Source organism: Betta splendens, chromosome 2, assembly GCF_900634795.4.
Source record: "Betta splendens chromosome 2, fBetSpl5.4, whole genome shotgun sequence".
In the NCBI taxonomy this organism is placed as follows: domain Eukaryota; kingdom Metazoa; phylum Chordata; class Actinopteri; order Anabantiformes; family Osphronemidae; genus Betta; species Betta splendens.
Window position 1 is genome coordinate 5235833 of NC_040882.2, and position 13664 is coordinate 5249496.

Sequence of the window (13664 nt, forward strand, 5' to 3'; positions counted from 1 at the left end):
TCTGAGAGGTGACGCCATTGACTACATGCTTGTCGTTGTCCTTGTCCCCTGAGCCACTTGTCCCACACCAGCCAGAGAAAAACCCCACACCTGGGTAAAGACACGTGTGCCATTAGCCTGTCCGTCGCACTGTTTACGTCATCAGCAGTCCCCTGGCGCTGCAGCCACAGCTCCCTGCTGACCACAAGTTACACAACAGCCAAACCTCACATCACAAGGATTAGTCGGTATCTGAGAAGTATTGAAAATCAATATTTTCATGTTTTTATGCTATGATTTCTTCAAAATAAAACACATGAACTGCAGCAGTGTTTGGGGTCTGTGCAACCCTCTTTGCTTTGTTGTTGTACACATTTAAAACCATTTTCCACAAAGTAAAAATATCAATAATAGCAACCATTGCTTTTTACACCACGCTACAAAGCCAAGAAGCAGCTATTTAGTCACTGGTATTTTCATGTTCAAATCTAAATTGTGCAAGACATTAAGCTGTTTATGCAAAACACGAATGAAAAAGTACACATCTTAAGGTGCCAAGATGCCCGAGGTCCAAAGTGACTAATCTTGGGCATCAACCCAAACAGTGCACTCTCCTGACCAGACTCATTAGTGTCTATTTTACATTATTTGATTTTTCTTCAATGTTATTGTGTTTCATTGCTGTATAAATATAGAAACTTCCACGCTTGTAACCTAGATACCGCTGAGCCTTCGAGGAAAGGAGCACTGTGTCAAGTTCACTGGTTCCAGCCATAAAAGGCGCTCACACCCACACGAACCCTGCAAAATAAAGCTGTAAAAAGCTAATCTGAACACAGTTTATCTCCTGCTGTAGACAGGGTTTTGATAGTGTTCATGGAATGTGTTAATCTTTAATTTTCATGTATAACAATGTAAGGCTCAAACCTCTCATTCACAAATAATCACTTGGTGAACCTGGCACTTTGTTACTAACCATTTACGGGCTGTGTGTGTGTGTATGTGTGTGTGCGTGCGTGCGTGCGTGCGTGCGTGCGTGCGTGCGTGCGTGCGTGCGTGAGGATGACTCAGACCCAGTTTTTGCTCCAGTGGTAAACACTGCAGACTTTCCTGGAAAGCCAGTATGTTTCTGACTAAGACAAAAACAAACGGTTGCCAGCTAGTGGCATCATATTCCCTCTTTAATAAGACACTGTAACACCTTAGCAGCGTGCTCTTTTAAACTTGTGTCTTCATTTTCACTCACTTTATCCTGCCTGCATCCTTTTCACAGTGAATCACCCACAGTAAAGCAGCTTTTATGGTGGGTTGATAATGTTGACACACACACACACAAAATCTTGATTATGGAGCCGTTCATACAAGGAACATGTATGCAAATGAAGATATAACTCACATACAGCTATAACATTTAAGTCTTTCCCAATAAATATGTTTAATTAATTCTAAACAACAGTTATTATCATCAGTTACGTTTCAGTGTCAAACATTTCTTGACAAATTTTCTGCATTTTTCATTTTTATTTTTTTCCTTTACCTTTGTTTTGTCACTGTGAGTCTGATCTAAACCCACACACAGCAGCCCATATGTGGGCACACTACATGGGCCCTATCTGTCTGGATGGGGGAAACCCACACTGTCATAAAGAACTGATAAGGGCACTCAACACATGACCACAACCACAGAGGGGATAGTTGAAGCACCTCAAGCAAAGGTGTTTCTTTGTAAAGAAAAAAAAAGAGCAAAACCTATCAGTGAATGATAAACCCTAGAAAATCACTCATTGACTAACTTTAAATTATTATATAGGTTAGTCATTTATGGTTTCAAAGGCAGTCAACACCTGCTGCCTACTGAGTTTTCTATGAAATATACTGTACTCCATATTTAGCCTAGCTCCTATCGACTAGCGCGATTCATCCTAAGTGTGACATTTACAGACACCTCCCAAACACGGCCAACATGTTAGCTCACTGCAAAGCACAAGTGCAAAACAAATGTCGCCAGCTAATATGCAGAAGCCGTCTGCACACAGAGTAATCACTCCTATGCAAACACTCCAACCTGTTTGATGATATGCCGGCAAAAAGACAGATGTGCTGGCCCTTATCGGCTTGACCCCCTTTTGTTCTGGAAAATCTAACCCTGACAAAAGCGTTTTGCATTTCACTTTTCAAGGAAAGATTTATGGCAAATTATATTTAATCTAAAAATCCCACTGCTGCTGTAATAAAGAAAAAGAGTAAGTCCTGGATCAAAATGCAAGTAAGCTCATTTACAGATTACAAAAATGGCACACAAGCAGGCGGGAGCGCTCACAAAACACTAGCCAGAGCTGCTACATGAGGGTGAACACACGCATTTAGAGCTTTACTGAGAGGGCTGCTAGATGATTGGAAGGAAGTGCAAAGCAAGCTCAGAGGAAAGTTGGCAGCTTCAGCTTCTGCTCCCGCTGCAAACACAAGGGTACAACAAAGCCGTGGATCTCAAAGTCCCATTCTTCACCATGAGAACAACAAATCGCACTGATATTAAACAAATTCGGTTTAAGTGTGGCAGACAACCAGAGCCCTGATGCAACAGGAAGCCGCATGATCAATTTCTCTGCATCCGTATCTGAAAGGAACAAGAAACTGAACTGATGCATCTCTTAAACACAGCAAATCCCATGACCGGAGCCGTGTCGCTCGTGTTAACCTCCCTGCTGCAAACATTTAGTCGGCTAAATAAGCCCCATGACAAGCAGAAACAAAGCTGACAATTTTTCACATTTGATGTCTTAAAGTTGTCTCTTAGCTGCCTATTTCTGTCTCTCTCCGTGCAGCGACATCCAACAAGTGTCTCCAAGCTGTCATTCAAGCAAGAGAAGCAACACCTCAAATTGACGCCCACACCTGCCAGCACTCTGAGGACTGAGATCGTCTCCCCTGAAGGCTTTTTGGAGGCAAACAAGACAGAGGCAAAGAGCGGTTGCGTGGAGGAATCATCACTTCTGGACTCGGAAAGATCACAGCTGCTCTGTTTGCATGAAAAGAGCCAACAGCGACGATGGGTAGTCGATGGGAAGGTAGAGGAGGGCTGGACAGGGGATTGAAAGCTGCTCACGGTGTCATCCCTGACACGATGTTTGCAGAATCACATGGAACCCAGTCTACTCACTGAGCTCAGATGTGTCAGCGGTGGCGATGCTGGTTGGCTGAGGGTGCTGGCTGAGGCTGCAGCTTGTTCATATCCCTCAGGGCCTGGTGGTTACCTCAGCTGTGGTATTTATAGTGCACACATTCCCAGGTGTACAAAGTAAACACAGCCGACGCTGTCAGGTAGCACACCGGCCCGTGCAGGAGGCTAACCTCCTCGTCCGCCTGGTGCTCACCGAATTATTCATCAGCTCGCTAAAACACAAGCTAAAGCTCCTAAAACTGAGCCTGATTAGGTGTCAAAGAGGAAATAGACTCTCTTAATGAGCCTGTGTTATGGACCTTTATTCTTGCCCTCTGGAGCTCATTCATATTGAATCAAGCCAATTAACAGTCATAAGACCAGATTAAAATGTTTTATTGCGTTTTAGTGAGCAGAGATCTGTCTGTGCTTCTAATCAAAATGTTCAAATACATCAATATGGCAGATGTAGCAGCGGAGAGATTTCCCCTAATGTGGCTGTATTAAGATGCTAAATTCTCATTACTCCACACATGGCTGGTATAAATTTGGCTGAAATTTTTTTCAGCAGCCGCCGTGGATTTTCTTCAACGTGTGGCCCGAGAAGATGCCTTAAAATACCAGCGACACCTTTTAAATTAGACTCAGAAAGTGTATTCTTAGAAACACTTAACTGACAGCTAACTAAAATTTTAAAATTACAATTAATATTTCAAAACTGGTTGTAAACCATGCAGGGAATGTAAAACTTCTGATTAAACATGCAGAATAAATTTTCCAGGAAACGTAAACAACAGCTTGAATTCAAATCTACCACAAAAATGTTCTGTACTTGTGTAACTTCACTCTGCATGTGTTACTGACACGAGACACTGGCTAAACGCCGACGAGGTAATGACACCGGTCTTACCTTGGTGGCTGTGTGACGTCATCGCCGACAGGTTGCTCAGGTGGGAGTCCACGCAGCGCCGCAGACGAACACCCGGTGCACGTATTTCAGAGAAGATGTGACTGTATGTGTCTGTGCAAGTGCAGATGTGAGTTACAGGGCGGCGGAGGATGTTATCCTGCCAAATCTGTGGCTGTCTGAGAGTGCGTGTGTGTGTGCTCTAAGGCTCATCCAACACTCAGGACGGGCCCTCAAGAATCCCTCAGGGCAGGAAACAGGAAGCAGACATCCAGCAGCGACGGCCAATCCCCATGCAGTGTGTGATTTGGCTTCTCCAATCAGGGTCTAACACCAACCTACAGCAGCACAGGAGATCAAAAAGCTCATATCAACATTTTTATGAAGAGAGAAGTACTGCTTCTAAAAATATCACATCCTCGTATTTGCAATAGTTTCAGTTCATGCCGTGATTCACAATATATAGATTTTAGAGAAGACAGATTTGAGACGTGTTAATCTCATCCTAGGAAGCAGGTTGATTCACTGTAAAAGCTGAGGAATCACAGTGGATGTGGGAAAAATGTTGTTATCACAATTGTACAGATTTTTTTGTGTTTTTACTGTTTGATCTTTCCTTGATAATAAAAGGCTGAAAAGCAAAGTGTTTCCAAAGGTCTTGTGTTGTCAGTAGCACAGAACAAGGCCCAAATATATTCTCATGTCTTAAGACATAAGTCACGTCTGCCCATTTATGCCTGTTAACTATACAAACATTCAAAATCCCAAATTCAACCTAGGTACGTGTGGTGAGAGGCCACTTGTAACATTTCATGTTTGTGTGCTGCCCGACAACAAACACAAGGGCAGAAAACCTACGTAAATGGAAGCGCATGTATTTTTGGCCCATGTTTAATTGTCGTCGAACGCAGGTCAGTGTTGACGCACATCAGCATCAGCTGTTTACAAAAGTGTCACTACATGTACCGGGCTTTTTATAATTATAATGCAGCAGGTCCAAGAACTGCGTCAAACATGAACAACTCCTCAGGAGACTTTAACCCAAACAGACCAGAAACTGCTTGTTGTGGACACTGTTTGTAAAGAAACTTCACTGTTTGTTGTTTCTGGAAATGATGACCGTTGTTTAGGTCTGAGTTCAGGAGTGTCAGGTGTAAATCACAGCTCGAGCCCAAATAGGAGGGAGACAACGGTTGAGGTATGGGGGCAACGCACATGTTTACGTCTTTGTGTGTCTTAGCAGAGATCTCAAAGGTCCTCACTAGCAGGATGAACGCATGTGTGTGTGTGTGTGTGTATTGAAGGGGGGTGGGTCTCAAGACAAGAGGGCCAGACAGTGCAGCCGCAGGACAAATTGCCCCAAAAAAGTCGGTCACTGCACACTGCACACACACTTGAGCTTTGTGCAAGGCAAGGAGGGGCGGGGAGCAAATTTGTGTGTCACAGGGAGTAGCTAACACTCCAGGGGGGCTCATGCAACACTATTCTCCCAGGGCATCTCATCTGTGTCGGGAGGGGTATTAGTGTGTGTGTGTGTGTGTGTGTGTGTGTGTGTGTGTGTGTGTGTGTGTGTGTGTGTGTGTGTGTGTGTGTGTGTGTGTCCTAGGCCATTGTCCCTAAAAAGGCCTTGTTTGATCCAGGCTGACAGATCTGGGGAGACAAGCCCTGCAGCTAAATGAGAAAAAATAATAAAAAACACACAGCTTGACACAGAATTTACCCCCAAATCACACAACAAGCAACATCCACTGTGCACCTAACTTACAACAACAATCGCACTATGCTACGGGATAAACATGACTCTCACAAAAAAAGGTGGGTTAAAGCTGCCACCGCATCCCAAACTCAAACTCCCCGAGCTACCGAACGCCCAACACTGGCGTTTGTGGTGGAGCCCGGTGGACGTGGAGCCGGTGGGGCGTCCGGCTGCACTTTCAGAGCCGTAAACACGGCCGAGCGGCTCCAGCAGCCCGTACGCCCCCATTCACAAAAAAGATTGACGCATGCAGAGACTTACCACCGCCCATCCCGAACCATTCACACACACACACACACTCACGCAGGCCCGTGCTTTGATTTTACACATTATCCCTCGCCAGTAGCAGATATGAATCACCGCAGACGCGATCGCGGAGCGCATATAGCGTAGAAGCCTAAGGCTGGGCGGCGCACTAAAAATAGCCCAGCAACAATCGGCATAATAAACATCGCCCGTCCGTTCCCTCCCGGTCGCCGACACACTTCCCGCCCGTTACCGCGCGATCAATCCCGTGGAAACGTCCCGACGAGCGTTCAAACAGCGATGAAATCACTCCTACCGCGGTCCGGCACGACTCGAGCCCGACGGCGGCCGCTCGCGACAACGGGGAAGCGGCGCGAAGTGGAAAGTTCAGGCGCACATTGTTTTGATGAATGCCGCCCGTGCATCGCATCCCCGGCTGCGCGTGAGCGTCGGAGCTCCGCGTTCATCCCGACGGGACGCGAACACGGCAGCGGCGGCTCACCTACGCGGGCCAGCAGGCGCCCAGTCGTCCCAGCACGAGTCCCGCACGCCTTTCTTATCTCGCTCCCATGTTAGACTTTGTGGGGTTCGTTTTCCCTCGGCGCGAGGAGGAGGGGGGCGAGGAAAATTCATCTGCTGACAGATTCCGCCATACTGGATTTTTGTTACAGCCCCAGCGTCACATGGAGCGCCCCTGCATTTACCAGAGGCGGGGTTAGCCTGCTGAAAATGTGATAAGTGCGCGGCGCGGCGCGGCGCGATGCGTGGGTCCGCGCGTGACACTACACGGCACTGGACGTGCTGCCGCGGATGAAAGGTTGTGATTACGGCGGTTGTTAATGAGGAAACGTATCCGAGCGTGGCCTGTGTTTGAACTATTGGTGTAATATTCCGACGCGCGCCTCCAGCCAGTAACTCGGTTTTTAATATTTTTTTTGATCACATCTCTCTCTGGAAGTGATCTGTTCTAGTACACACAGAAGTGTTTCATAACGATGATTGATGCACGTTTATTCTTCGATTACGCACATTGATATTGATTACGCATCAACAGCCATTTTATTAAGACACTTTACCAAGTTTTAGTCGTTTTATCCTTCTTAATATTCACAGCAGTCATTGAATGTGTGCTTCTCAGTGCTTCCTTGCTTGTGTAACTCAATGGTGTGTTTATGCTATTTTGATATTGCAGAACTCTCGTGTTTTGTACATATTGGTGAATGCTACTGTATGTTTATATAGGGAACAAACAAATGTAAAAGTCTATAAACTGGATTTCCTCAGGTCAGTCAGAGCAGAAAGTGACAGAGAGCAATCAAGACACCATCAAAACCAATTAATAATCAATATCCAATTTAACAAATGTTTACATTTCATTTTTTTATTACAGCATATATAGTGTAAACACCTACAGTATGGCAGAAAGCAGTTTGTTGCCTGGAATGTGTTGCAGCATCTCTACACGTCCTTCCAAGTTATTCTCTTTCCATAACCACTATGCAGCAGAACAAAAACAAATGATTTGCTCCAATTTTTGCTCATTACAACATGGCACGCCTTCCCAGCTGCCTTCTTTCCATTACTTTTTATTTGATTTTGCGTCTCAGCGGCCACCCACTGGCAAACGGCAATGCCACTGCCCAGTTTAGCTGACTTGATTACTGTAATATGCTAAGCGCTTTCTGCACAGGCCAAAGCTGCGGGCAGGGACTGTGTTATTATTTTTCCAGGTAGACTAGAAAATCTTGGAAGAATTTGGGCTTGCCTAAACCAGGCCTGATCATCACGGCCAACACGTTGTCACAATAAACATGCATCTTCCCTGTTTTCGATATAAATTTTAAAGCACAACGCCTGTCGTGTAAACAGAAAGTCTTATGCTTATATACTGCAGCTTCAGTTTAACAACAGAGGATCCACACACACACACACACACACACACACACACACACACACACACACACACACACATATATATATATATATATTGTAGGTGTTCATTATGTGTTTAAGTGCCTCAGGACTTCTACTGTATTATGAAACACTCAGCTGACTTTCCCACACAGACCACGACCTTAAGCATTATAACATCAGTACATGAAAATAACATCTAATATCTACCAAGTATTTTGACCGTTCCATCTAAATAAACATTTTAAACTAGTTTAAATGATCATCAATTACAAATCCTAGTCTATAAATTGAGCTTATTACATTGCTTTCATCAAGTGTTAGGATATTTTGCCTATCCACAATCGCTTGTATCAGATTTGCTGTTCAGATAATTTCTGAAAAAATAATCATCAATGTTCTATAAATTTTCGTGTTATGGGCAAAATATGTTTTTGCTAAACATGTATCATAAAACAATTAAACAAAAAATAAATGAAAATAAATAAAATTAAATTAAACAAAATTAATTCATATTTATGTAACATCTCGGTCCCAAAAATATTAAATTTTTAAACTTTTGCTTGTTTTTCGTAGCCAACCTCGCTACTTGTTCTTGGCCACCTACTGTGCCACCTGTTGAAGTTCCTCTAACCCCAGGATTGTAACATATATATTGATCATGTACATTTTTCGTGAAGCTACATGGTCTTAGCATCTCTTCAGCTACAGTACCTAGTTCTTCCTCTACAAGGGGATTAGCGTCAGGGTCCATCCGACATTACTCATCCTGCTGAAGAACAGGCAGGTGCAGAGCTACACACCGGAGCTCTGACCTTCCCGTCTCTTCCCTATCACCAGTCTTGTTACTGTCAACATGCCTCCTTCCATTACTTTTAACTCAGTCCCAGCTTTGTGCTGCTCTGCTAAAACTTGCATTTATTAATCAAGGTCGCTCCTCTTTTGGAGTACAAGGGAGGCCCGCTGGGACAGCCGTATCCATAGCAACAGAGGATTATAATTTCTGTGGATGAGCCAGGGAGCATCGGTTACATAAGGCAGTGGGTCTTTGAGGCATCTCTGATGTTGCTGTGCTTGAGTAATCTCTTTGGGCCACAACCTCAGAGCTGTGGGATTGCAGAAAGTCTTCCACTTTATATGAAGTATGTGTATATATATATATATATATATATATATATATATATATATATATATATATATATATATATATATATATATATAGTAAAATTGTTACCTACTACTGACTATTTCCCTTCTTTAGTTGAGTTTTTCCATGTACTGCTACTTCATAACGCAAGACCACCACATCTTGTAAATGTTGTACTTTGACTGCACTAGGCCTACTCGATAAACCCCGTAGTAGTAGTAGTAGTAACTATTTAATGTAGTGTAATGTAATTAACAATAAAACAGACATTATAGTCAAATCAGTGAAATAATTCAAATGATTCAAAACCTATGACCCTCAGAAGAACCGTTTGCATCTGGAAAATGAAGGTGATAAAATGTTAAAGCACCTACAATTAAAATCTAATGATAAAAGAGACATTTTTATAGGTTCTTTTCAGTAATATTTTGAATGCATGGCTTTTGCTTACAAATAATTTGTAAACTGATACAGACCACATTAATCTCTCGTTACAGCCCCTGGACAGTGTTTATTGGTGTTGTTTCCCATTTGTACTATTATTTAACAAATAAAATCAAACCTAATTTGTGACAATAGTACTAATCTTATTTTCAGCTATACAAAAAGTAACTACTAATGACCACAATGGATAAAGTCTCATATTCACAGACGTAGGTCATTGTCCAAAAGAACAGTTTATACTTGTGCTGTCAGGGAACACAGATTGCTCTTCCACATCTGCATCTGTATTGTTTGTCTATTGGCTTTTGCTGACGCAGGCGTGCATAAAACACTGAAATGTGTGTATACGCTTGTGTGTGTGAGTGAGTGTGTCCAGAGCAGTGATGTCAAAGCAGGGATTAGATTGGCTTATATTGCCCAGAGCAGCACATTTGCAATTCAGTGAACATCACCCTCAGGTTGCCAAATTGCTGATTATTAGTTTAACTATTTTGCGTCCAGCAGAGCAGCCCTCACCTCCTTCTACTTCATTTTTATGTCTGCCATGAGCAGCTATAAATCCTCCGATTTGGAGCGGGATGCTTTGCACCAAAGTACCTTACATGGCTCTGACTAAAAACACAGATTCTGAGTAATGATGTTCCAAAAATACACTGTGTTTTTGGCGGGCAACTGAAAGAGGACCAGCAACCAGGCTACAAAGTCAACAGGCTAGCGTATAAGGCCTGCGCAAACTACCGCCCTGCTACCACAGCAGACACATCACACACAGGCTGTGGACCAGACCACTTGCAGTACACACACAACTGGCTGTTAGTGGTTTGAGAAGGGAAGCTGTCGTCTCACCCAACACAGTCCCACATGAGTCAGATGCAACATGCAGACAAAGCAGGCAAACCTCAGTGTTATAAAGAAGCTTTGCTTTCTTTTTGAAACAGAAAACACTTGTAAAATATCCCAGGGCATTCAAACACGTGCAAATGGAACATGAGTTGGTGGGATTAGGTGAATTAAACAATCTTCTGGTATGTTTGCTTTTATTCAAAAACGAGACGCATAATCTTTCCAGAATTCCATGAAACTGGAGCGTTTAAGGGCGAAAAGAGAGCAAAAAGGAGCCATAAAGAGTTCTTGTTAAAAAGAAGCAGAGTCAAGGCTTCTTACAGTCGAGCCAGTTAGTCTAAAACTTTCCATCAAAGCCTTGCTGAGCTGCATGGAGTAATTGCCCCTCACACAGCAACAGCTCCCAGGCCTTATTATTGATACTGTTTGTGTGTGTGTAAGTGAAGGTGCGTGATTTGCACACACACACACATACACACACACAGAAGACGCCAGGGTCAGACAACAGTATGTGTTTCCACATGTGTGCGCCTATAAAATAGTAGCACCCCAGGATGTGCTTTTCCTACATAAAACCACCTTAGAGGCTTGAAGAAGCAAGAAATGCTGTTATGATCCTGATCTCTGCTGTCCTGATGATGGCAGAGAGGAGCCCACCCAACATGTTGCTCCACAGAGTCCACATAAAAATAGGCAATTCAAAAGACAAGACCGACCTCTAGGAAGCAAAACTCCCACCAGCGCTCAACTGCTGCTACAAATGGAGATGTAGTTTGGTCTGGTTTTGGCCTGGTTCCCGAACCTGGGCTCAGTTCCCTTTAGGAGGTCACGTGTTAAATAATCATGAGATTATAAATAGGAGAAGAAAGAAGCAACACAATCGAACGCCCACTGTGACTTTGCCAGGTGAGCCAAATACTACCGCTTTTTATACAGGTTAGGTTGATGGACATGTCAGATGGACGTGGCCTACAAAAGCCTGCTCATGCAGACAATCTATGCTCAAGACCTTATGTTAGCACTAAATGCTTTAAGGTGGTGAAATGACTTATTTTCTACCATGACTGATGTTTGACTGCATAACTTGGTTGGTCAGACGACTAAATCACAAGCTCTCTGAGGTCAAGCCAGCCATGAACTCTGCTAAATAAATGCATATATTTATGACCCACGGTGCCTTAAGGAGCTGCTAAGCCTGCAAGAATTCCCTAAGTGTAGGTTTTAATGGAGACTTTGAGTGTCTCATGTTGGTCTGACTGCCGTTTCTAGGAAAACAGTGAGTGGTGGTTTTGTTATGAAAATGAAATGATTTAATTGTTTATGATAATATCATCTCCTGGATCAGTATTTGTATCATTCTTTAAAATCAGCTGCTATCCACAGCTGTAGAAAAGTCCCAAAATGTGATTTACTCAGAACAGTACTAACAGTATTAGGGCTTATGTGAATGTGAGTTGAATGGAGCTACACGATGCCCCTAAAATGATAAACACAAAAAAGTTAATAAGCTAAAGCAGCTGTAAATATCTTTATAGTTGGTATCACTTTAATTGTTAAAAAAAAACTTAGTTTATAAATCTGAGTCGCTACATGTACAAACCTAAAGTGTTTTAAACATACATTACAGCCTGATGTTTCCAGTATCTCACCACATCATGACTTGGTTGTATTTTTCCAGGGAAGGATAGAAAGGGAGGGCCAAGGCAACCAGTAAAAATTATTCGGGCATTCAGTCTGCAAACTCTGCCAGCAGCATATAGTAAGAGGCATAAACCAAACCAGAAAATCTGAAGTAGACAAACTGTTAAGTGTCATAAAATATCACTGGCCAGGGAACGTCTGATGGAGGGATTAAGGAGGAGAGGAGACCTGCCTCTAAAATGGAGTAGGGCTTCGCTTAGAATGTAAGCCCTGTGCTTCACTGCAGACTAATGAAAACACAAGTGTGAGCGTCACTGTGGGGAACGTCAGACCTCTAGCTCTTCTCATGAACGACATTCATCCAGCATACAGAGGTCAAAAGTCAACAGCCCTGAAATGGATCAAATTCAGACCTGGAAGCTGAAAAGCTTTGTTCTGTCATATAACATTAGGGTTAGAAAACTAAAATAAAATGATTTCAAACAAACGTTTCAGTATTTTAATAAATATGGTATAATACAGCCAATTTAATTAATAGTGTACTGTACTACTAGACTACTTCCTGGTTCTTACCAGTAATGTAGGTATTGCCACCAGAGAAGAAAGCAATCAGGTTATAAATATAAGATTTACCTAATTACTAATTAATAACTATGTTATGAGCTATGTGACATTGTAACAGTGAACAACTACGTGCAAAATTAGAGTAGTACAGAGATCTCATGTTGACATGTTGCTGTAACGTAAACTACAGTTTTGTGTAACTACACCTGGCAGCGGCACAGCAGAATGAGGATGACTCACATGAGGCCAGACTCTAATTTACTGGCCAATGCAGAGAAAACCACCAGGCGTTACGCGTCAATCATTTCAGGCGTAGGTATGAGAAGAAGTCGATCCTAGTGAGAAAGTCATCTCAGCCAAGTAGAAAGGAACCTGTTGCAATCGCACAACAGGAAACAAGTCACAGTGATATTTTAGGAACAAGTGAGTGGATGTGTTTTTTTTGCCAACGTAAGAAGTTTTGCTTCCCAAAGAAAATACTAAAATAAAACAGAGAAAACGCCACACACTCGTCTTTACTCTACAAACACAAAACATAACAATACAACAATAATTAATTAATATAAATAAATATTAATAATAATAATAAAACAATAATTAAGAATTACATTCACAAAAGTATAGTGCATTTAGCCACATAGTGTACTTTTAAAAACAATTTTGAAATAGTATCTGCAGGTTCAGTATATTAATACAAAACAAGGATTAAACTATGATGTGTAATTATGAATTAAGTTTCCACAAAGCTACAACATTGGTAATGTTACACACTAATACACATTAGTAGTAACAGTACCACAAAACAGAAATGACACTTACTTATGTTGGATGCTAATTCTAGTACTTTAGTTTTTGTAGACACAATATTTAAAACGCCTTTCCTTACCTTAACACGGATATTGCTGAAGTAGAATGATTCAGTAGCGAGTAAGTAGCTCTAGCGCCAAAACTGATTCATTAAAGCTGATTTAAAAAGGATAATTATCGCTGATAGGCGTTCAAACTTCTTTGTGCCTGACGCATAACCTGGATGAGCGCGTTGTCAGTTTGTGCAACAGCGCCATCT

At 42.4% G+C, this 13664-nt stretch overlaps 1 protein-coding gene across 4 annotated transcripts in view; it reads right to left on the reverse strand.

The window, feature by feature from the left end:
- The window catches only part of LOC114851179 (histone deacetylase 4-like), a 49586-nt gene extending 35964 nt beyond the window's left edge, over positions 1 to 13622 (reverse strand). The window contains exons 1-3 of one of the 4 annotated variants that reach the window (XM_029142829.3): positions 13485 to 13622; positions 12839 to 12970; positions 4050 to 4384 (exon numbers count right to left, since the gene is read on the reverse strand). In XM_029142829.3, the coding sequence (XP_028998662.1) occupies positions 4050 to 4071 (22 nt within the window). In that variant the 5' untranslated portion in view covers positions 4072 to 4384; positions 12839 to 12970; positions 13485 to 13622. Of the gene's footprint in view, positions 1 to 4049; positions 4385 to 6364; positions 6382 to 6550; positions 6726 to 12838; positions 12971 to 13484 lie in introns of those variants that run through there. The other 3 variants (XM_029142828.3, XM_029142827.3, XM_055502051.1) reach the window with 3 other exon arrangements.
- Positions 13623 to 13664: the final 42 nt, after the last annotated feature.